The sequence below is a fragment of the Hyperoodon ampullatus genome (assembly GCF_949752795.1).
Source record: "Hyperoodon ampullatus genome assembly, chromosome: 7".
Taxonomy (NCBI): Eukaryota; Metazoa; Chordata; class Mammalia; order Artiodactyla; family Ziphiidae; genus Hyperoodon; species Hyperoodon ampullatus.
Genome location: NC_136920.1, coordinates 100,472,898 through 100,497,313, shown reverse-complemented (window position 1 = coordinate 100,497,313; position 24,416 = coordinate 100,472,898). Strand labels below are relative to the sequence as shown.

General features: G+C 46.7%; 1 protein-coding gene across 26 annotated transcripts in view; it reads left to right on the top strand.

Annotated features, from left to right (window-relative positions):
* NCAM1 (neural cell adhesion molecule 1) overlaps positions 1-24,416 on the top strand; it is a gene marked incomplete at both ends in the record, with an annotated part of 320,771 nt that overhangs the window by 237,619 nt on the left and 58,736 nt on the right. For 21 of the 26 annotated variants that reach the window (XM_079707954.1, XM_079707970.1, XM_079707953.1 and 18 more), the window contains 6 exons: positions 17,683-17,757; positions 19,429-19,647; positions 20,697-20,840; positions 21,214-21,351; positions 22,667-22,784; positions 23,211-23,374. The exons of 4 other annotated variants lie outside the window; for them this stretch is intronic. In XM_079707954.1, the coding sequence (XP_079564080.1) occupies positions 17,683-17,757; positions 19,429-19,647; positions 20,697-20,840; positions 21,214-21,351; positions 22,667-22,784; positions 23,211-23,374 (858 nt within the window). The remainder of the gene's footprint in view (positions 1-17,682; positions 17,758-19,428; positions 19,648-20,696; positions 20,841-21,213; positions 21,352-22,666; positions 22,785-23,210; positions 23,375-24,416) is intronic. One more of the 26 variants, XM_079707966.1, reaches the window with a different exon arrangement.

Sequence of the window (24,416 nt, the reverse complement as noted above, 5' to 3'; positions counted from 1 at the left end):
TAATTAACAGCTACCAGGCACTTGATGATGACTATCATTGATAGAGTGCCTGCTGTGTACTGTGCGCTTCACGGGGCATTTTGCTTGTCTTCCCCACCACTGCATGGTGCAGATAGAACCACCATCCCTGTGTCACCAAAGAGGAGGAACCAGGAAGGACTGGGGTGGGAGCAGAGGCAGCAGGAGTGGAGAATGGAGGAGGGACACGTCCCAAGCTCAGTGGGTGGCAGCATTGCATTCTGGGTGGCCTGATCGGCTAGGACCAGGACTTTAGCCAGAGTCCAGGGCGCCATCTCGGGCGGCGGCTGGCAAGAGGGCCGCACCTCCTCAGTACTCCAGGACCCCAGGCTTAAGGAGGCAGCACTGGCCTCCCTGGTGGGACTGGGGCTTCTGATGTGTCATCCAGGATCAGTGAGGGTTGGCTCAGGAGTCAGGTGAGCCGGTGCCTGCAGGTTCAAGCTCCCCACCCCACCTGGCAGGACTGGGACAAGCCAACCTTGGCAGGAAGATGGGGAAACCCCTTGATGGACTGCCAACTTGTTCCCAGTCATATGACTATAGGGTGGAATGGACCTCAAAAATCAGTTACTCCAACCTCTTCCTTTCCAAATGAATAAACCTAGACCTGGCAAAATAAAATGACTTACCTCAAATCCTGGAGGTGTTTTAGGGGCAAGGCTAAACAAAAACCTGGTTTTCTGCTTCCTTTTCACCTGTTTTTCCCACTTTGCCACCCTCTGCCTCTACTTTTATCCTACTCTTACAGCTGAGGCACCAGTGCCACAGCACAAATGAGGTGATTAGAACCAGAATCCACATCTCCTGCTGAGTGGCCACAGGGATTCTCTTCCCACTGGCCTCACTTTTAGGGACTGACCCAGGCATTTCCATTGAAAACGTTTTTAAAATACATTTTTTTAACCAAGTAGTTTAAGGAACGATATTCACCTTGGGAGATAAAACATAAATGAAAGGAGGGCTGCTGTCAGGCAGTGGAGAGCATTATTGGAACCTGCTGGATATAAAACTAAGTACAAGACACTTTGAAATTGCAGAAAAGACCTGACCTCGCTCTAGGTAGCTTACCGTCTAGCTGTTTGGTGTGTTTCTCTTATTCCCCTTTTTCCTCTAATTTGAGTCATCTCTTAAATATTGTTTTCAATTTCTAATTTTAAGACCAAGAAACTTACAGCTACGAATTATTTAACCAGCCAGAAGTTGAGTGTTGGAGGCTTACCTGTTCTTATGTGCACTGGCCACTTGTAAAGCAAATGAGGTTCCCATGTGGTGTTCCAGGTGTCCCTTTGGGTCCCTCAGTATCCTCAGGAGAGTGAGCAGTGGTGACAGACTCTTCTGGGTAGTTTGAATTTCTCTGGATAGTTTAAGAAAGAGGAAACATAAGGGTTAATAGGAAAATGTATGTGTACTTTTTCTTCTATATTTCCTGCATGTGGGAGTATTTTGTAGGGAGTATGTAAGCCATAGAGATCCACATTGAAAGGGCGGAAAGATCTATAACTTGGGTGAAAAAGGCATCTGCATTTGTGCAGTGGTTATGAATTTCCACATTCAGGGAAGATCTAATGAATCACCAGATGTCTTTTTCTTTTAAAGTGAGGCCTGTGCTGTAGGGAAGAGGAAAAAAATCAGTGAGCAAGCATAGTGATATTAAGAATAAATAATCATCTTTTACATACAAGAAGAGCATTCATCCTTGGGATTCTGCAGCTTTGAAAGCAAGATGAATTCAGCTAGGAATTGTTTGAAACAATTGGAAGTGTTCTTTTATCACATTCAGCAGGGGATTGAGAGCCTGCTAAATGGTCCTGTAGAGGTTTAAAATTCATCAATATCAAAAAAGGAAGGTAAGAGGCAGGTAGTTCCTTATACCATGGACCAGAATGCTTTCTGCCAGATAGGGCTGGGTATACTTTTTAACTGCCCTTTTGAAGCTACTATAGAGGTAATTCATCTTGTTTTATGATTTAGAGCCAATTCAAAATTTCTAAAGACTGTTTTTGTTTCAGAACCCTGAAGTCTCATTTTAGGAAGATAGTGTCTGATGCTTCATGCCCACCCCCCCAACCTCTCTTTTCTCTTACAGTTAACAAAGATCTGCCCTGAGCTTTCAGGATAGATTTCTCACACCACATCCACTTAGTGACCTGCACATTCATCTGCGGGGGCAGAGCTATAGACATGGCTTATACAGGGAACAATTCAGGCTGACCTGCTTAGCAAAGCAAGAGTGAGATTGCTCAACTGATCACTGACACTGATTGAGACCTTCCATTTGTAGCATCAGGTTGTCATCCTGGGCTAGATGAACCAAGGACGTCAAACTCTATGTTAAGCACAGTGGTACCCGGTTGTAATTTCCTGTCCTTTATTATTATATCCATTTTGATTGCAAGGCATACCTGCTCTTAGAAAAACGTGATGTTTACTTGTATATTGGTTTTGAGCATAGGGTTATACTTCCTAAAGTACTAACATGACAAACTTGAAAAGACACGCATGAAAGAGGAGTTTCTGCAGAGCTGTGTCACATTGCTTAATGTGATAAATAGCCAAGTAGCAGGACAACATAAGAATGGTTATAAAAATCAAAAACTTCAGGCAGGGCCTTGAAGAGTTTAGGTGAGTTCAGTATTGTTTGCAATTCATCAGTTATGCCAGGTAGATTATTGACTAGGCCAGAGAATCTTCACTTGGCTACATATCAAAATCATCTGAGGAGCATTTTAAAATTAGAATCACAAGGCCCCAATGCAGATACGGAATCACTATCTTTAGGGGTGCAGTAAGGAAATCTATTTTTCACAACCATCCAGGTGATTCTTAAGCAGGTAACCTGATACTATTCCAGGGCCTGAACTCCTGCATCCCATGCATTTCAGAACCATTAGACTCATGTGAACCTCAGAAAAGAATAATCAAAAAGGATCTTCAGGGGCTTCCCTGGTGGCACAGTGGTTGAGAGTCCGCCTGCCGATGCAGGGGACACGGGTTCGTGCCCCGGTCCGGGAAGATCCCACATGCCGCGGAGCGTCTAGGCCTGTGAGCCATGGCCGCTGAGCCTGCGCGTCCGGAGCCTGTGCTCCGCTGGGAGAGGCCACAACAGTGAGAGGCCCGCGTACCGCAAAAAAAAAAAAAAAAAAAGGATCTTCAGTTAATTCAGCACATCACTTAAGGCATACTATGTGCTGAGCACTGAGGGTGCAAAGGCTCAGTCCTTACGGAGTTCAGTCATTTAAACAGGTGCTACTACATTGTAAAACAGTGAGGCTGTGACGGAGGTGCAAGCTAATTGCTATGGAGACAGGGAGGAGGGACTGACCTTCACACCTCTACACCTCTAGATCCCTTCTGTTATGGTTTCCATGGCCTTAGAGGATCCTGGGGCCAGATTTTAACAGTTAAGACTAGGATAGCCCTGGATCAGCCCTCCTGTGGTCCTGGTTGATTTTCCCTGGAAGAAAAGAATCCAGCAGTGTCACTTTTTGCAGAGTGTAAGGGAACCTCATGCACTCCGTGCAGTCTGGTTTGTGCCAGTCCTCTGTGCCCATTGTTGGGGTCTCCGGGAAGGTCCCAGCATGGCCTCCAAGTCCAGAGCACACAGCAGGAGGGAGGGGACTGCTCACACAGGGCATGGCTGTGAAGCGTATGTCACAGTTGGTGGTTTCTGGAAGGCTGTGAGAAGCAGAAGAATCAGCATGTAGGGTGGCTGCTTCCTGAGGCTCTTTCGAGGCCTTTGTTACACTGTACTAATGTGTCATCCAGTTAGTTCCATCTCTTTTCTCTCCCCTGAAGGCACTTTCCTTCTCGACTACAGTTCTCAGCTCTTTTCTTTGACCCGTTCTCACCTTTGGGGCTCCGCCTCTGGCACCTGGCCTCTAAGGGAGTTCCCCATCTCTGAGCTGTATAGCAAGGCCTTTCGCTAAGAGGCAGGAATAAGTCAGACTCCAGCAGATTTTGCTGTGGGGAAACTGGACCTAGTACCCGAGATTTCAGGTCTTGGTCTCTGGGTCATTCTGTCTTGTGATGTTACAAAAGTCTTGGTCTAAGACAAAGGCCAACCCGAGACTTGAGCCCATTTTGGTCACTTAATAGCCTCTCCCCAAGGGTTCAGTGAAAAAGGATGATATAGAGGTCAAGAAGTCTTTGATGTGGTAGGTTTTGTTTTTGTTTTTGTTTTCAGCTTTAAAAGCTACCTAGAAGTTTGGGGAAAAGCTTAGGTGTTAGCATCACCTCGCCTTACATAGGAAGCAAGCATGTACCTCACAGTTCAGTGGCTTTTTAGACTGACATTGTGCAGACTGGGGATCTTGGTGTGTGTGTGTTGGTAATATCTTGTAGACTATTCAAATTGTGTCATCTTGCCTGAATGGACTCAGTGAGAAATACTTCATGAAATGTAAATCTATGTGTAGACCCCATAACAGAAAAGAGGAAGAGGGAGTAATCGCTCATACCTCCAGAGAGCAGGATGAAATTCAGACACGGATTCTTTGCCCCCAAGGGACTTTAGGGAGTGCTCCTGGGATTGTGAGCTCTTTTTGCTCTAGCCATTTATTCTGGCGATTCTGGCCCTTTAGGAGACTTGGTTGTCAGGTTGTTACTGTTTAATAGCTTTCTTATAAGATACTGGCACCTTTAAAGGCCAAATAGTGATGCTGACAGCTATGACTTGTTTACAGAAATAAAAGCCTTGTTACAAAATAAGGTATAATGCAAACATGAGGGTATATCCATATGTATCCGTGCTTTTTCTATTTGGCCAAAGTTTGTTGCTGTTGTTGGGTGTGTAGGATTTCTGTCTGTCTGTCTGATGGAAATATTCAGAAGGCCAACCCTGAGAATCAGGGGTGGGATGGGGAGAGAGATGATGAGAGGGGAATAAAGGCAGGGACTCCATTACACAAAAGATGGGCCTGTTGGGGAGATCCCAGTCCATGTGAAATGAGTGGCCCATTCTGTCCCGATCTATGGCGCTAAGAGATCTGCTGAGTTACCCCCAGGACGACATAGGCATCCTGACAGCAGACAGATGTGCTGTTGCTTCTAAGGCAGCCACAGTTATAGCCTTGTCTGTCTGCACCGTTAAAGCCTTGCAGCATGGAGTTTGTTTGGGGAGTTTCTGGTGGGGATGTAAGAAAACTAAAAGTTACACGTGACACAAAACAGCATCATCATGTGTGAGCTCTGCCAAGTTAAATATGTGCAGATCGCCACTAGTGTTAGGGATCCTCAGTATTGTAGCTGTCAGTCCAGTTTGGAGTAGAAACGAGCGCTTCCACTCCCAAGTTTAGCCACTGGTGAGGCCGACTAAATTCAGTGGTCAGTGATGTGAGTTTAAGGAATCCAGTTTTGTTTTGTTTTGTTTTGTTTTGTTTTGTTTTGCGGTACGCAGGCCTCTCGCTGTTGTGGCCTCTCCCGTTGCGGGGCACAGACTCCGGACGTGCAGGCTCAGCGGCCATGGCTCATGGGCCCAGCCGCTCCGCGGCATGTGGGATCTTCCCGGACCGGGGCACGAACCCATGTCCCCTGCATCGGCAGGCGGACTCTCAACCACTGCGCCACAGGGAAGCCCAAGGAATCCAGTTTTACCTGGTCACTGTGACTTAACATCATCTTGAAAGTTCAAAAGTTAGTTCCCAAGGGGAATTTGCTGTCCAGGAAGACAATGTGAGGAAGGAGTGTGAGTGTGTGTGTGTGTGGGGGGGAGGCACATTGTCTCCCCTGTGCCCTGCCCAAGTCCCTTAGTTAGACTTGGTGCTGGAACCAGCAGGCAGGATCATAGTGGACACTAAATCCCCATTGCCAGGAAAGGGCTTTGGTCTCCTGAAGCTGAGAGGAAGTTTCCCATAAACCTCCCCTAAAGAGAATTTGTCTCTTGGCAGGTTTTTCCTTTTTATTTAGATACAGATTCAGGAATAATAGTTTAGTTACTTGGTTTTATAGTTACTCATAGAACCAGAGTTTGCCACCTTGAAGGGGAAGTTAAGAAACATTGCCTCTGTGAAATACTTCCAGAAAGATTCTGCCACCATCAGACGAGATGGGTTTGTGTTTGTTTCTCACGGGTGAGCATCACACTTGCCTCTGACCTTTGAACTGGCTCCTTGGGACCCCACTCATTTTAGTCCTTGCACATCAAAGCCCATTACGACATGGTGCCATGGCAGGGACTCTCTTTAATCTTTCTGTCTTTGATTTCTTAGACTGGGATTCAAAGGCTCTCCTGCCTGTTGGATAAAGCAAAGTGAGTTTGTCAAGGGCAGTTGGGTTTGGATTGGGTGAGGGAAGGAATCTAAGTGGATAATGAAAGAATTTAGTGGTGGTTGCTCAAATAAAAACCCTACTACAAAAACAAAACCCAAACAAAAAAACTGTAAGGGATGTATCATAATGATCTCACTCCATATTGAATGTTTATGACTTACTGGCAGTTCTTTAGGATTGTAGCATTATTATGGGCAAGAAAGGAGCATAATTAACACACATGGAAGGTGTCAGCTACCAAGATGAGTGGGAATGTTATGTGTTTGGTTGTTTTTTCCCCAAACTCCCTGTTCCTACCCAGCAGGCCATTTTCCCAGCCCTCTCAACGAACTCTGTCCACATCATTGATTCATTATAAGTTGGAAAGACTGCTAACAATGTACCGTTGCTGGCTGTTAGTAGGCAGACACGTCAGAAGGTAGAAGTACCCAGAATGAAAGTGTCGTGTCAGTCACCAGCCTGGGGCTGGGAGACTCCTTGGGGGCTCTTCTGGGTCCCTGACATCACACTGTGTGAGACAGAAGGAGGCCACAAATGTAGCCAAAGGACTTTTAACTGAAAATCAGAAAGTAATGCTCTGTAACTGGATGGATGGATGGATCCTAAGGTTGGCAGAGGTAGTACCACAGACACAGAACCAGGATGTACTTCAGATGTGCCAGGACCGCCACACGGCCACCGTCTGCCGCCGCCCCTTCTCCTCTCCGCCACCCCCACCTGGGCTGGGGCTGCTCTCACTTCTAAGTTCCTGATAAGCCATAGTGACAGATATGGCATTTCAGCTCTCACCCTAGTTAATGGTGCCAGCGACAGCTTTCTTATTTGTTCTCTAATTCAAGAAAGTAATGCAATTATTTCCCAGATAATGGATATACTATTTGTAAAATTATTATTAAGTGGCTGTGTGTTCTTCGGTTCTATCTCCTTCAAATTTTTGTGTAATATCGTTCTATGTATTAATCAGCAGGTCAGGTACTGTCTGATGAGGGGTGACAGTGGCCAAGGGAATAGGGAATGGACTCTCTATCCTGCAGAAGAGATTGTGACCTCTAATAAGAATCTCTTTACCATGGTGCTCTCCAGATGGCCTCTTAAGGAGAGTGAATGCTTTGAGAGAACACTGGCCGAGGAGCTGCATGAATAATCTGGTTCAGATGCACACCCTGCAGAGGAGTGAAGAGCCAGTCACAACTTGTGTCGGCAAAGAATAATTCTAACACTCACATTTTAATAAGGCATGATATGGCTTATCCAGAATCCAAATTGGGAGATCAAGAGTGACCCACAGATGGGAAAGTCCCACTCACAGCCTCTGCTTGATCCCTGCTGGTGGCCACCACTGATACTGAGCTCTGGTGGCTGCCGGATGCATCGAGGCCAGACCCATTGGTGGCAAGCAGAGGGGCTAGAAGGATTCAGTTCAGGGACAAAGGCAGGGCTGCAGCAGGGAGAGGTGTGTGGTGTGGCACGCTCAGAATTCAAGCAACCTATTTCCAGCCCCTGTTCAGAATCAGTACAACCCTGAGTAGATAGGGTTTTTCTCTACTTATGTACTTGTCTCCCAGCTCATCCAGCACAAGAGCAACCCCTTTTTCACAAAAGTTGACTTTTATTGAAACCAACTTTAAGTAATACATACTTAAGATCAAGGGCCATGGAGCTGGATCTGCCTGGGGTTCAAATCTCGGCGCTACCTCTTACTAGCTTTGTGACCTTGGGCCATTAGTTAACCTTTCAGTTCTTAAGTTTCTTCATCTGTCACATAGGATAATAACAGTACCTATCTCATAGGGTTGTTATGAGGATTACATGAACTCAATGAAGTGCTTAGGACAGGGACTGGCACAAAATAATCACTCTCTATATAAACAATATATCTTGGTTTGAGAGTGTGATTTTTTCACTTGACAGAAACCAAATTTAACAATTCTTTGCACTGGTTGTTTAAGAGATTATAAGCCTTTGTATCTTCAATAGCCCAGATGTGCTTAAAGCTATGATCACATAAGACATTTTTGAAAGACATGGGCAGGATTTGAAATTCTCTGGATGAAGTTGCATGCCAGCATTCTCTAAATTTCTATTTTCTGGGTGTAAAGAATGTAACATCTGCAAACAACAGCTGGACAAATATTGGAAGATATAATTCCAACTTCTTGCCATGTTGGCAAAAGCTGTTGGGAGGGAGAGAAACCATCCGCCTTGTATCAGTACCTTTTTGTAGTCGGAAGAAGAGAAGTTGGATGAGTCATTTTGTCAAGGCAAGGTTTCAGAAGAGCAGACCTAAGGAAACATTGTCAGGGACATCCTGGCAGCTATCAAAGCGCACACAGCCGTTTACTAAGAAGGCCTGGGTTATCGGGGCAGGTTGATAGATTTTATGTTGTTTATCTAGAGAAGCTTAGCTGAGTTCCAAACATGTATTTGCATCCTTGCCCCATGTGTCAATAATTCAACTTCAGGCAAAGTGCTGGCTGGCAGTCAGCCTGCCAGGAAAAGGGAAACAGCAGGAAGGACAGTCTGAAAAGGAAGCAGGGGGGACTTGCCTGGTGGCGCAGTGGTTAAGAATCCGCATGCCAATGCAGGGGACACGGGTTCAAGCCCTGGTCCGGGAAGATCCCACGTGCTGCGGAGCAATTAAGCCCATGGGCCACAACTACTGAGCCTGCACTCTAGAGCCCGCAAGCCACAACTACTGAGCCCACGTGCCACAACTACTGAAGCCCACGTACCTAGAGCCCGTGCTGTGCAACAAGAGAAGCCACTGCAATGAGAAGCCCACACACCACAACGAAGAGTAACCCCTGCTCGCCACAAGTAGAGAAAGCCTGCGCACAGCAACGAAGACCCAACACAGACAAAAATAAATAAATTTATTTAAAGAAAAATTATGAAAAGGAAGCAGGGAACCAGAGCTTCTGTTAAAAAGTGGGCTGGTGTTGGCGGCACCAGATATTTTAATGGGCTTCGGACAGGAAGGTAGACCACCAGCTGTTTGTCCAGCTTTCCTACCTGCACGTAATAGAGCCAGTCTCTCCAAGTGATGACTCTTGTTCTTTGGGGACAGAGGTGAGACCAGGGCAAACCAGGCAAGAGGAAACAGTTGGCAAAATAGCTACTGGGAACACACAAAGCAAATGAGACACAGAAGCAAGAAGAGGCCTCAAGTCAGCAGTCAGCACCTGGGCCCAACCTCGTGGCTCCTGAATTTTGCTGCAGGGACCCTAGACTTCTGCTCCTGTGTTTCCCATCTGTGAAATGAAGGGGTTGGAGATTATATGTCAGGTCCCCCCAGCTCTAACCTTCTCTGTTACTAAATGTTAGCTCTAAAACCCTGGCTATGAATCAATCCAACAGAGTAGAAGACAGAAGTCAGGGTATAACTAGTCCACATTTGCCGCCTCTCGGTACACACTCATACCCTCAGCTGGGTGCTCCCCAGGGTGGAGGCTGTGAAACATTCCTGCCTTAACCCCTTGTGGACTATAGGAGACAGTACAAATGCCCACTCAGAAAGGATTTCACTCCTGGCCTGGAATCTGACCCTTTTGAGGCTCTATGGGACTCCTGACTTTATTGCTGCTTTGGGAAAAAAAATCAAGTAAATTCTTCAGTGCGTTTCCTTCCTTTATGACCCTCTATGAAAACAAGCAAACCAACCGGCTCCTTTCATCAGAGTTCGGCTGTCTTCTCTCCTGTGTCTGACCTGGGGGTGTGGTGTGGAATTTGTTTGGGTCGTGCTCCTGATTAATATCCCTTTGAGTCATTTCTTCTGACTCCCTGTTAAAGATGCTCTAGAATGCTCCTAGTAGGAACTGTGTACTTTCTTGGGGGTGGGGGTTAGCTGTGGGAGTGACAGCCTGGCGGATAGCGTGAATCTATCACATCTGAGCAGATTAAACCACCGCGTAGATCTTCTTGCCCTATAACCAGAAGCACGAGGGCACTGTGTGACATTAGTCAAGTTTGCTAGCTTCTAAGTAGTTTGTGGGGACAACAACCACGGCTTGAAACCACTGATTTAGTTCTATAAAACTAAACCATCTGATCAGAACTAATGAAATGTTAATTTGACCCAGGGAACTCAGGAGACCAAGGGAGCTGAAGCCGTTATCTGCCCTGGCTCTGTGTTCTGATATGAAGCCAGCCCTATGGAACAGGGCCAGAACCCACTTATTCCTGATTCCGAGCAGCTCATATAATTTATTATGCTAAGAAATAGAGCCTCCTGCTTCTAGCAAGTTGGTTTCTGTTGTTTGGCTACCAGATTTCATAGGGTAGTTTATTTGGGGTAACAGGATCTCAGATTAACCATCTAGGCCTCAGTTGTGTAGTGACGCTCAATACCTTTTCTTCCTTAGTGTAACAGTATAATCTCAACTATATTATCATGTTGCATAGAAAGCTGAAGAATTCTGAAGCCATATTCACCTTCTGCATACCTCCTCCCATCACTCTGGAAGAGTCCTGAGATTTGAGGAGGCTAAAGAGAAGTTTCACCAGGAATTGTCATTGCATCAGTTTCATAGTGAGACATTGTCCAGTTTTGATGGCTTTATTAAAATGATAGGCTTTGGAAACCTGCTTGGTATATGAACTAAGTGAGTTTGGTTTAGAAAAGTCTGTATCTTATCTACAGCTTCTCTATATGGTTTGTCTTCATACAGAAGCTCTGGTTTCTCCATTCAAAAGGCATAAACCATGGACCCACCACCAAGAGCCCCCTTCCCTTCCTTCTCCAGTCTTGAGTTCTGCTCTTGCAAGTCTGCTGGTGCTGGGTTCTCAACCAGGGAAGACCATAGCTTCCTTTTCTTTTTTTTTTTTTGCGGTACGCAGGCCTCTCACTGTTGTGGCCTCTCCCGTTGTGGAGCACAGGCTCCGGACGCGCAGGCTCAGCGGCCATGGCTCATGGGCCCAGCCGCTCCGCGGCATGTGGGATCTTCCCACACTGGGGCACGAACCCGTGTCCCCCGCATCGGCAGGCGGACTCTCAACCACTGCGCCACCAGGGAAGCCCGACCACAGCTTTCTTGAGGGCTTCCTTCACTCTCTAGGCTGGCTGATATACTAGGAGAAGCCAGGGGCCCAGGGTCCTGTGAGGACTACACACAGAGGGTTTCCCAAGGGTTTGGTCATAACTTATCTCAGTTGGCTTAGAAACCCTAGCTAGATTATTTCTGGGTGTTTAGGTTTAAATGGGAATTACATAGGATTCCCAGCATTTACATAGATGGGGCCCTAACTAGGCTGACCAAGAGACTGGCAGCCCTGAGTATGACTCTTAGATGATTTTGGTTGCTGCTATGAACCAGCTTTAGACAAGGAGGATGTTTCCAGTGGCAATCAGAATACGGTCTGCCATTATGATGCCATTATACAGAACCAGAAGCCAAAATCTCTAAGCATATATATTATAGTTCCTTTAAACTGACATATAACTTTTGGGTTAATGTTTGAAAGTAAAACAGTCCACCTCGTTTTTTCCTACCCAGCTACTGTCAACAGTAGCTCAAGCCAGAATTGTGAGACTCACATGTCAAGAATGGGTGAGACTCCTTTGTCATCCTTAATTGTTTATTCATTTTTCTCTCCCAAAATGAGAAAAGTTACCTATGTCCAGCTGCTTCTTGCAACAGTAGCAATCTGACAAGTTGAATTATTCTATTCATACACACACACACACACACACACACACACACTTTTATCTATGCTTTCAGTGGATGTTCCCATACATACACATAGATAAAAACAGACACACACCCCTTAATAGATTTTGGACAGTTGAATCCAGTAGTCTACAAGAGGTTCCTGCTATCTCATTCTCATTACAAACATTATTGGGGATTTTGTTTGTTTAGGGGGTGTGTGTGTATGTGTGTGTGTGTGTGTGTGTGTGTGTGTGAGTTCAAAGTACTCTCATGTATGTGCTATCATTTAAAAGACAACCAGCAGAGCCTGACCTTGTGTTTGGAACTTTACATACATTACTTCTCTATATCATCTCAACATCCCTACGAGATCGATTGGGTTATTATGTCCATTTACAAATGTGGAATCACAGGTCCTGAAACTCTCCTGAGAACTCAGTTACTACATATCTGAGCTGGAATTTGGACCCAGGACTCTCTGACTCTAGATCCTGACTTCTTAACTGTGAGACAGTCCAACCACAAGACCTCAGTTTTATTATCATCCCCATTTTACAGATGAGAAAATTGAGGTGAAGTGACTTGGCTAGAGTGCCTACATTATTGTTTTTTTGGCTTTGAATTCAGTCATCTTTTATACCAATAAAGTTCTGACAGGCAAGTTAAATATCTTCAGGTAATGTAGAGAGTGGAATCGGTCCACCTGACCAACACATGGATCATTCAGGAAGTTTACTTTATTTAAAACCATAAAGGGAAACATAGCTTCTCTCAAAAATAGTAACCAAAATAATTTCCTTGGGAAGGGTTGTTGATAGAGGCTTATTAATAATAATAATACACAACAAGTATAAAATGTGTATTATGTGTCAGAGACTATTCTACATGTATTAATTCATTTAATCTTTCCAACAGCCCTATGATAAGGGTTCTGTTTTTCCCCATTTTACAGATTAGGAAAAAGGCACCAAGAGGTTAAATAACTTGGCCAAGATTACACTTGGCTAGTACGTGGTAGAGCTGAGGGTTGGCCCAGAGTCCGTGGCCTTCCCCACTCCACAGGACTGCCATTTGAGTCTCCGTTTTACATTCGTTGCGTTTCTTTTGTTTATCAGTGAAGTTGCCCTTTATCTTCCCTCGAGTACTTTGCTAACAATGAGAGCAGACTGTCTAGGCAAGCGGGGGTGCCTCGGTTATCACACTTCTGGTTCCAACATCTGGATTTCCCACAGAACCGTCAAATGAAAGACACTTTAGTATACTTTGAAAAATAAAAAATAAGTCTCCATTAAAGTGGTTAAGTATAGTGATATTTAAGGCTCATTTCTAGAACAATAGCTGAGAAAATAAATGTAGAACTAGACTTTGATGCCTTTTTCAAAAATCCTTAGCTGTTATTAAACAGGTTTTGGAAAATCTCTTTATCTGATGCATAGTCATTGATCTGATTGATCCTCTGTCGTTCACCCATATCTTAACTTGGTGACCAGAACATGGTCCTCAGGTGCACCTACCTTGGCCCTGGGCCTGCTGCATCTCTGCAGTCCGTCTTCCTCAGGAACCAGTGTCTTTATAACCATTTAACAAGAAAGTACTGTCACCTAGCCATGGGACAGACCTGGGCTCACTTTCTGCTTTCAGCTCCTACTTCCTCAAGCACATAAGAATCTGAAAAATTAATCTAGTAAAATTAAGCTGCTGCAAGAAGTTCCTGACTCAGATGAAATCTATGAGTTCCTTTTTGAAATCAGAATAATTTTTTCTGTTGCTCTGCTTTGGTAAGATCCCACCTCTTCTGATAAGTGCCTTAGCACCTTTAGAGCTGAAATTTTAATTCCTTTTTCTCAGCAACTAAGACTTCACAGCTTGCTTCTCCTAGGGAGTTGGGCATCACAAAACTTCTACCTCAACCTGAAGCTGTTTGCTAAACAAGTTGGCATATCTTTCAGAACAAGGCATCACTTTTTAAAAAATACATTTAAGTAGAAAACACATTTTGAAACATAAATATCTCTCACGGGGTTATTTTACTTTTTAAATGAGACATGGAGAAGGGACTCATTCCATTCTCAAGAGAAGCTTTTTCTGTCTGTTCACAAGGGATAGAACAGTGTGGGAGAAATGGCTGGGGTTTTGGATGCATTTGACCTGGCTTTGAATCTTGACCCCACTATTACCATTACTTAGGGCTCTGAGCCTCCACTTCCCCATCTGTAAAATGGGAATTATAATGCTATGGTTATCTGTGAACAGAGAGGCCAATTATAATTAACCAGAGTAGTAATGATGGCAGCAACCTGATAATAAGATGTTTGTACACTCTGCTCTTTCTAGCCCATAATTTAGAAAGAGAGCAAATGGTAACTAATAGGTAATAACAATAACGGGCCCATTAGGAGGCCAAGAAAAGATTAGTGGTAATTATGGAGTGTAGAGGGAAGAGCTGGAGCCTTAAAATTAGATGACTTTTAATCTTGACTTTACTACTTATTAGCTGAGTTGCCCTGGGCAAGTTGTTTCATTTCCCTGAGCTTTGATTCCCTCTTTTGTGGAATGGGGACTACAGTATCAGCCTTTTTATACCCCAGAATTGTCGTGAGCCTCAGGTGAAGTAACAAAGTGTGCTCTGTAAACCAGAAAGTGTGAACTGGCTGCCAGAGGCCTTGGGGATGAGTCCTTATGGGAGGACACTGAAAGCCTGCCCTTGGGTCCCAGCCAGCTCCAACTACCTGTGTTTATAAGCGTGTGTCTTTGGATGCATCTAAGATGACACACCGTGTTTCTACAAAGCAAGAAATGAGATACTTTTTCTGGAAGAAGTGTTTTCATAGTTGCTCTAAAGGGTCCGAGGTAGGCCTGGTGAGGAAATTTCAGTTATATTTGCAACTGGAGAAAGGTGAAAGTCGAGGCAGGAATTTTTATTGAGAGCAGTAAGAGAACTAATATAGTAATAAAGGAAAAGGCCACAAGAAGTGAAGGGAAAGCGTTTGGGGTTTAGAGCAGGATTTCCACTTACCGTTATTAAACCTAATAATTCAAGGTTTTGCATTTGGAGAAGAATAATCAGCCATTGTGCTTCGGTGGAAAACATCCAAGCGTTGACTTTTCAGAGAGTCTGGGGTTCCTCTGACCTGGCTTTGACTGGCGTCTGGAAGGAGAAATCACTATCTTTTCCATGTGTGCAAAAGGTCAGGCGTCTAAATGGGTATCTCTTCTTTAAAAAAATCTCTGTGATGATAAATGTGTGCATGGGATCTGGTGAAGCCAGGAGTTCCTTTGTAATTCTCATTTCTCACTTCTCTCCTTGGCCCAAAGATAGATACTGGCCACATTTGAGTATGGAAACTTTTCAGCCTTGCCGTGTTCTCCTCCCTCTTGAGAGGCATGTTCTGTTTGAAAAGAGCTGAAAAAAATAAAGGCTGTTTTTTCACTTGGGATAAAAAAATCCTTCTCAAAGCAGTAAGGGCTCTGTGAGAGTAACAGGATCCATATGTTGAAGCTGGCTGCTAATACACAGCATATGGGCCAGTGAACTTTCCAGGCAGAAATATGCCTCTCATTCTCTAAAGAATGCCCCAGTAAACTCCAGAAAGGACCATTACTTAGGTGACAGATGGCATCGGCGCAGCTTCTGGGCTTCATAGGCCTGTTGTTCTATGGAATGTGAGCCACAGACAGGGATCGCAAAGGTCCTGGTCGGCCTTAAGATGGATGACACTGGCCTGTAGCCCTCTCTGTAGGGACCCGCGCTCCCCCAGATACTGCAGGCTTGCTCTGTTCTCTTAGGGTATGTGCATCTGAAGGTAGTTCCTCAGGTTGGCAGGATTATTTGTTAAACTGTGTGGAAACATTTTATCCCCTACTCAGAGAGACAGCCTTACGTAACAGAAAGAACACTTACCTGGGAACCAGGTGGCCTGGGAACCAGGTGGCCTGGGCTCTGGGGCCACCCCAGTCCTCACTAGACGTGACCTTAGGGAAGTCACTTTACCTCTCTTTTCTGATCTGGAAAATCAGGAGGCGGGACATGGTGATGGTTGGGACCCCTTCGGCTCCCTCAGGTTAGAACTCAGTGGCCCTGACTCCATACAGAAGAGAGTGATGGGAGAAACCTGCCACCGCCGGGAACTCCTGCCCCCCCGGGTGCCGTGGTCCCGGCATTCTATTCCATTGCAGCTCTGTGCACTACGGGTGAAATTCAGGAAAGGTAGGGGAAGACCTTTCACTGCGCTAGGGAAGAATTCCATCCTCGGCCCCCAGTGAGTCATCAGCAGCAAACTGACTGAGGGAGAGACAGGCTACCCTTCAGTTACTATACTATTTCTTCTGAACCAGCATTTGGAAGTCTCTGGTCTCCCACTTGGTATTCTCACAGTGCAGCCCTCAGGATCCTCTCCCAGCCTGTTCCCGATTCCTCACCATCACCCTCACTTCCCCCCACCCCCCGTTCCATTCCTGTCCCACCGAGCCATCCCTTTCTCTGCAGCCTCTGCTGGGTTTTTCCATGGGCTGCTTTGTCTGTAGGACAGTTAGGAAGGCTGCGCCCCTGATAGCTGAGTTGCCCCCATGCCCCCCCTTCCCCGCCCAGGCAGGCCCTTTGATCCCTCTGTTCCACTGAGCACAGCCATGGTTGCTTCTTCATCAAATGAGCGCAGACGGAGACCCACAGCAGCTCTGCAAGGCTGTCACCATGGCAACGAGCATTCCCTCCGTTCTACTGTGAAGAGAAAATGGCTGTTCGAAGGAATGGCTAGCTGAGGCTCTATTACTCGGTCTATTTTGTCCAGGCCCCTCCTTCGTACCGGCTTTGAGAAGCTACACGCATTGAACCAAACGTCCCTTAGCCTTTAGCTTGCAGATTTACTTCACCAAAGAGGAGGAAAGGCAGAAGGAAGTTGAATCCCAATAAATAACAGCATTTTTCCTTCCCTAAAAGTATACTTTCATGAGGAACAGTTATCTGCTCTAAGCAGATCAACGAGGAACTCCATGAATACAGGAATCTGTGAGATCTGGTGCAACGTATTTTGTCTTACGGGTGGATTGGAGCGTATAGATATTCCAATATTGCAGTGCAGTGGCCAAGAGATTCAGGGGACCGCAGGGCACAGACTCCAGCATTTCAGAAGAGTTGACTGACTACTTGGGGTGACGATGTTTGATTGCTGCCTCCTCTTATGCAAAGAGGTGTATTGGTCCTATAGTCGTGAGGTAAGGTGAGCGTTTGTTTGGCATCCCCTGCTTCAAAATCAGTTTGGATCTTCACGTTGAATCCTTCCACGTAGTGGTTAGGCTCCGTGGTGTGGGGAAGCGGCAGGAAACCCTGTGCAGGGTTGTGGAGTGGCAGGCTTCCCTCTTAACACAGCTGTGGGGATGCTGCAGGTTGATGATCCATATGGAACTGGCTGGGCTGCTGTTTCCGTGAATCCCAGACGTGCTGCTGTTTGGAGCAGGACTTGAAACCTTCTCGAAGGGTCAGAAAACTTTAGCACAGAGGTCACCCCCAGATCCTCCAGGGGACCCTGCACTGTCTGATAGAGGATATTCCCATTCCACAGGGAATGGCCTGGACCCTGTCTGCTCCTGGCCCCGGCATGAAGAACTCCGGTGACAAGTTCTCAAAACCCAAACAACCTCCTATCTTCACTCTTTCTTGACGTGAGCAGGGAGACTCTGTTTTGGAATCAAAGCTCTGGTTTCTGTCTCAGAAATTCAAACATGTGTCTAAAGTGGACATTGTCTTTTCCAGTTTCTCTGCAGGTGGATATTGTTCCCAGCCAAGGGGAAATCAGCGTCGGAGAGTCCAAATTCTTCCTATGCCAAGGCAAGTGCCCGTGTCACACCGCATTTCAGGAAACCCACCCCTCAGAGCAGAGCCAGCGGCTGTGTCTGCCTGGCTGATCGCAGTGCACCTGGAATCTCGGGTCACCCTGTGGCAGGCTCTCAGAGTGACCAGAGAGCCAGGGAAGTGCTCAGACCCCCTTCCCTCCCTTACCAAGGCTGCCCCAGGACAGCGAAATGTGCTGTGTGGACTTCTGCTTCCTGATGGAGGAGGTCTAGGGATTTTCTTAGGAGAGTCAGCACAGCCCCCAGACCCCCTGTGTCATGTACATCCAGAGTCCCATGAATGACACTGGAGATCAGGGCTGGTGCAGAAAGAATGCTTCAGTGGGTCAGTGTACGGATTATTACAATCCCCCAGAGCAGGAAAATCCGAGAAGGCCTAAAAAGTGCCTGAAAGAAAACTGAGTACCAGTACCTCTTTTTGCTGTGAGGACAGGTGCCCTGGGTTTCCCAGCTCTCTAGTGAATTCCAATATTCTGTCCCAGTGCCCCAACCAGAGCTTAGAATTTGTTGGACCTGGTGTCCTCGTCTTTTGTTTAGAAAACATGCCCCCGTTTCCACAGCTCAGCTAATTATCAGTAAATGTCCTGTGGAGGAAAGGCTTCATATGAGGCTTTGGAGTCTCTGTATGTGACATGCCTGGGATTTGGAACATGAAAGGACCAGGAAAGAGCTGAGCTAGGTGTAAACGGGCATCGAGCAAGTCGCTTTCGGCAGGGAGGGGCCTTGAAATGCTGTCATGATTTGCGCCAGATGAGGCGGCTGGTGGCCGCTGGATGTGTTCCTTCCAGCTTTGCCTTCATTACAGCAATTGAAAGGATCTGGACATGCAGCCGTGGAGCCCATAGCACATCTTGCAGATAGCGATATTTATAGAGAACATGATGGGCCCTGAAAGGAAGGCTGCTTCATTTCCACACTAAGCATCTTTGCAGGGCGGGGGGTGTGGGCTGGGGAAGGGTGCTGTGCGGAGAGGCAGGGCAAAGCCATGTCTGGGGATCCCAGAGCCCTTGTTCCAGCTCAATGTCCGGACAGCTCAGCAGCTGTATCCCAAGGTGCCTGGGGAAAGGACGCAGAGGCGATGCCAGCTACCTTCTTTGCAGCATTTAGGCAGATGCATTTGCCTCTCTGAGGCGGGAGTGCTGAAATGACAGTCATGCCAGTTTGTGCAGGCAGATGCTGGAATGAAAGTGGTTGTAGTCTACACTCCAAAACTAGTGTCTCATCTTCCACTTAAGAGACCGTAATCTAAGCCCTGGAAAATAAGCTGATGAGTTGGCTCAGACCAGCTAGCCTTGAGCTCAGATCCCAGCTATACTAACTCCCTTTGCCCCCCATTCTGTGAGGTTATAAGCTCCTAGCTTAGTGCCTGGCACACAGTGGGTCCCAATAAATATCTCTTCTCTTCCCTCACTAGGGATGGGACCACTATGAGAAATACCAGCACTAGTGTTTGAGTTCTTTCCAAATACTGTTATGGACATAACAATTAAACGCAGAAACCACCAACATGAATGGTCATCCCCCCACCCCTTGTCATCAAGCCTGATGAGCTCTTGCTCAGCAGCTCTTACTGAGTACCCACTGTCACCCTGGAGAGGTCGTTGTCTTTTCAGCATCAGTGGTTTGAAAATGATCTCTTCCTCTTTAGTGGCAGGAGATGCCAAAGATAAAGACATCTCCTGGTTCTCCCCCAACGGAGAAAAGCTCACCCCGAACCAGCAGCGGATCTCGGTGGTGTGGAACGATGACTCTTCTTCCACCCTCACCATCTACAATGCCAACATCGATGATGCCGGCATTTACAAGTGCGTGGTCACTGCAGAGGACGGCACCGAGTCAGAGGCCACGGTCAATGTGAAGATCTTCCGTAAGATCCTCCCCCTTCTCCTTCTTCTGGGTTCCCTGTCCTCTCCTTTGTCTAGGAAGGCACATGGGTAGCAAAGAGAGTGGGATGGAGTAGGGGACCCACTGAGGGCTTGACAGGGCCCCTTTCCTCCTTTTCCCTAAGTCTTTTCTGCATCAAGCTAAGAGCTCCAGTACGTTTTTAAATGATCCTCAGCCAACTCTGAGCTCACAACTGTGTTCGTGCTGGTCACAGCTACCTCCCACTGGCCTCCATTCTCTAAACTGAAATTACACCATTCCCAGAGGACTAGGATGGGTTCCCCTCCCCCTTCTCCAAGGGTTGACTGACTGTTTTACACTTCAGTTTATCCCCTCTTATTTCACTTTTTCCTGCTGGTAATGGAGTGCAAAGGCTCGGTGGGGTGTGTGGGGTTATTATCTGAACACTCTGTGCCACTCAGCATGGGTAGTTCCCATTGCCACTGAAACCAGCCTGGAGGTGGCATCTCATTACCTTGTTATCATGCATCTGTCCTGTTGGCCAGGGTAATGATGGGTGACAGCTAATGGAACAGTATTGATTGTCACAGTATTTATTGCCATAAGCCTGCTTTTCTTCTCTTTTGTTCTTCAAAATTCTTTCTGCTGTAGACAGGCTGGGGATGGGGTGCCAGACAGAGTGGGAAACTGAGGAAGGACTGGTGGCTCCTCCTATTATCTGTAGAATAAATGTTCTACCAGTTCGTTTTACCTGTGCACTGTGTTTCATTGGCTCCATCCCACATGGCGAAGACCCTTGGTAAAGACAATCCTTTCCCTCTGTAGACCCTTTTCTGCACAACATGTGATAAATTTAGCACTCTGAATAAACACTAATTGCCAAACACGTGTGATATATTCCCCTCCTCATGCCAGCTGCTCTGCCTGCATCTTTGGCCAAGTGATGGGTGGGACCCCCTTTGGTACCACTGTATATATGGACTCGAATCCAAGCGGTATGGTGCCAGTGAAAAGGGATCTTTGTGGAAGAACCAGCCATTTTCCCTCACTCTCCTCTTGTTCCTTTTCCAGAGAAGCTCATGTTCAAGAATGCGCCAACCCCGCAGGAGTTCAGGGAGGGGGAAGATGCTGTGATTGTGTGTGATGTGGTCAGCTCCCTCCCCCCAACCATCATCTGGAAACACAAAGGCCGAGATGTCATCCTGAAAAAAGATGGTGAGACCTGGCAGCTGCCCTTTCCCCTGGGCCACTGAACCAGCTTCTGAGGCATTCTAGCCCAAACTCAGATTCCAGCGTCCCCAAACCCCATGTCATTTCCAGATCAAAGGTTGCATGTCTAGAGCTTGTATGTTCAAGCACTTGACTTTCTCTCCAAGGAAAAAGACAGATTTCCAATAGACTTTTGCCCTTGCCTCTATGTTGGAGCCAGGGCCACATTTTCTTATTGCAGCTTAGAGCCTCTCCCCGCTCCCAGGCCCCGCACCCCATAAGCCTGAAGGCAGGCATAAGGAAAGGCTCAGCCAGGTACCTGCCTGCAGATACCAGTCCTCTGACCCATCCTTGGATGAACCTGTGCCTTGTCTTCTAGTCCGATTCATAGTCCTGGCCAACAACTACCTCCAGATCCGGGGCATCAAGAAAACAGATGAGGGCACTTACCGCTGTGAAGGCAGGATCCTGGCACGCGGGGAGATCAACTTCAAGGACATTCAGGTCATTGTGAATGGTGAGGAGATCTGTTCTGCTTTCTCCACGGGTACAACCTTGGCTCATCCATGGCAACTGAGTCCACCCCTTCCCACAGCCCACCCCCAACCTCTGCCTTGTCTTGTTTGTTTGTTTGTTTGTTGTTAAACACACTTGTCTTTGGGTCTCCCTCAAGGGTGGGGACTTTTAGTGCAGTTCTGGAATGTCCTTCATTATCTTATAACACTAGAAACTTGCCCCATGCTTACTAGTAAATGCTTATTCATCCTTCACTGTCCTTGAGGTAACTGTAACTGTTAAGTTAGTCCCCTGGTTCAGTCTTCAAAGAAAATATTATAATCAATTCAGGCCTCAGAACAGTCAGAATCATAGTCCGTGGGCTTATTAATCTTAATTTGCAGTGTCAAATAAACACACCCATGGAATCGATTTGACATTTACAAGATGTTTACAGGAAATGTCAGTACTAAGAAAATAAGTAAATCATGGTTAAATTGCTTTGGATATGGATATATATTTTTTGCCAAGCTCTCCCCCTCTCGTTCCTTTGGTAAAAAATAGTTTGTGCACAGGGTTGTTTGTGACAGTCCCAGAGAAATGTCGCTCTTTGGTGAGCTGGTGCATTTCAAATTGGTATTAACCATTTCATCACTAGAAGCAGGAGTTTTTAATTTTTTCCAACATCAAGAGCCCCCTCCCTTTTTTTTTTTTTTTCTTTTTGCGGTACACGGGCCTCTCACTGTTGTGGCCTCTCCCGTTGCGGAGCACAGGCTCCGGATGCGCAGGCTCAGCGGCCATGGCTCACGGGCCCAGCTGCTCCGCGGCATGTGAGATCTTCCCAGACCGGGGCACGAACCCGCGTCCCCTGCATCGGCAGGCGGACTCTCAACCACTGCGCCACCAGGGAAGCCCAAGAACCCCCTTTTGAAAGTCAAGTTCCATCAATCATGGTAGTTGTAAGATTGGTATGCATTGATTAAGAAAATATATAATGATAAATAGCCACTGTAAATAGAATACCATTGTAAAATGAATAAAACATACTCATATAGCTTCTAAATCTATATTATTGAAAAACAATATTATATATTGTTATATGTATAACAATACTATGTATTGTTGAAAAGTACTAATGTGCATCTGTAGATGAATTATTGATCCAGTTTACAGTAATTATTTAGTGCACACCTGAACTTAGATCCCTCACAGTAACTGGGCAGCTGCCCAGGACTCTTGACCGTCTGGCCTGGGGTCTCCTGGAAGTGCCTCTCCTCCAGGCCAGCGGGTCCTTCCAAGTTTTCCCCGCCACCCCTGACAGTCCTTTTTTCCTTCAGTGCCGCCCACCGTCCAGGCCAGACAGAGCATAGTGAATGCCACCGCCAACCTCGGCCAGTCCGTCACCCTGGTGTGCGATGCTGAAGGCTTCCCAGAACCCACCATGAGCTGGACAAAGTAAGAAACTGGCTCGTGCTTTTTATCACCGACTAGTGGAGAAGGAGACCTTACAGGGCCTGTCCTGTGTTGGCGTTTCAAGGGAACAGGGGTGGGTGGCTGGGGAGCATCAGCTCTGGGTGCAGAATGGGTTCTTTTCTGTCAGGTCCTCTTGCCTTGTGTGTGCATTGGATTCCTTCATTTTCAGTTTGTGGGGCAGAACCAGAGGTTCTCTTTGGAATTTCGGGGGGTGCAATTTGCAGCCCTTGGGCGGAATCTGGGGTCTGGGTAGAGGAATCATGAGGAAGTACAATTTGGCGTCTTAACTTTCTGTGAAGATTCCGTCTTTCGCATGGGCTCAGTCCGTGTTTTATGGAAACTAATTAAAAATTAACCTCTTAGCTCTGTAGTCAAAATCACGGTCCTTTACATTTCTGTACCCTGCAGGGACGGGGAGCCGATAGAGAACGAGGAGGAGAAGTACCTCTTCAGCGACGACAGCTCTGAGCTGACCATCAGGAAGGTGGACAAGAACGACGAGGCCGAGTACGTCTGCATTGCCGAGAACAAGGCCGGCGAGCAGGATGCGTCCATCCACCTCAAGGTCTTCGGTAAGGACAGGGGCGTCAAGGTCACCCCTCTGCCACAGTTCCGCTTACCCCACACAGTCCATCAGCAAGACCCTGTCCACTCTGCCTGGGAACCTACCCCACTTCTTGCCAGCTTCACCACGTCGGCCCTAGTCCAAGCCATGCATCGGTCCCATTCAGCCCCTCCCACTCACAGTAGCCAGAATAACCTTAACCGCCACCGCTCTGTTTCAAATCCTCCAGTGGCTTCCTACTGCAACCAGAATAAAATCAAGACTCCCTGCCGTCAACAGAGGCCAGATCTGAGCTAGCCCCTGGCTTCCTTCCTGACCTCATCATGCCTCTGCTGTGCTCTACATTTAAAGCTCTCCAAGCCCGGAAGCCCTCTTCTTCTCCCTCAGACACACTAAGCTTGTTCTCTGTCTCAGGGTTGTTATGCTAGATGCTTCTTCTGCTTGGAATATCATTTCCCCAGATCGCCTGTGAGTCGCCCTTGCATCATCCCTAATCCAGATGTCAGTGCATCATTCAGATCAGCTTCTCAGTGAATCCTTCCCTCCCTGCTCTGGCCAGTGCATCTCCCTTATCTTCACCCCACCCATCTCTTCTTCAGTGCCCTTCTCCGTACCTAAACTCATCTCATTTACATACTGGTTTGGGGAGTTATTTCTCCTGCCTCCACTCTTACACGTCACTTCATCTCTGGCATTCTAAACAGCGCCAGACTCCGGAATAGGCCCTTGCTAAATATTAGTGACCAAGTGGCTGCCTCTGTCTCCGTTTCTTTTTTCCCTGGCCTGTGTGAAGCAGGGTCATAAAAGTCATGAAAAGAACCTCCATATCTCTACTCACTTCGTCTCTATAAACTCAGTTAACTTCCGTTCATTTAGAGCTGAAATGCACTTTGACCTGGCTTTGACAAACGAATTTGTGGCAGAGAGATGTTTAACCTAGTGGCTCTCAGCTCTGTCTGCCTGTCTTTTTGAAAAACACAGATAAGCGGGCTTCCCTGGTGGCGCAGTTGTTGAGAGTCCGCCTGCCGATGCGGGGGACGCGGGTTCGT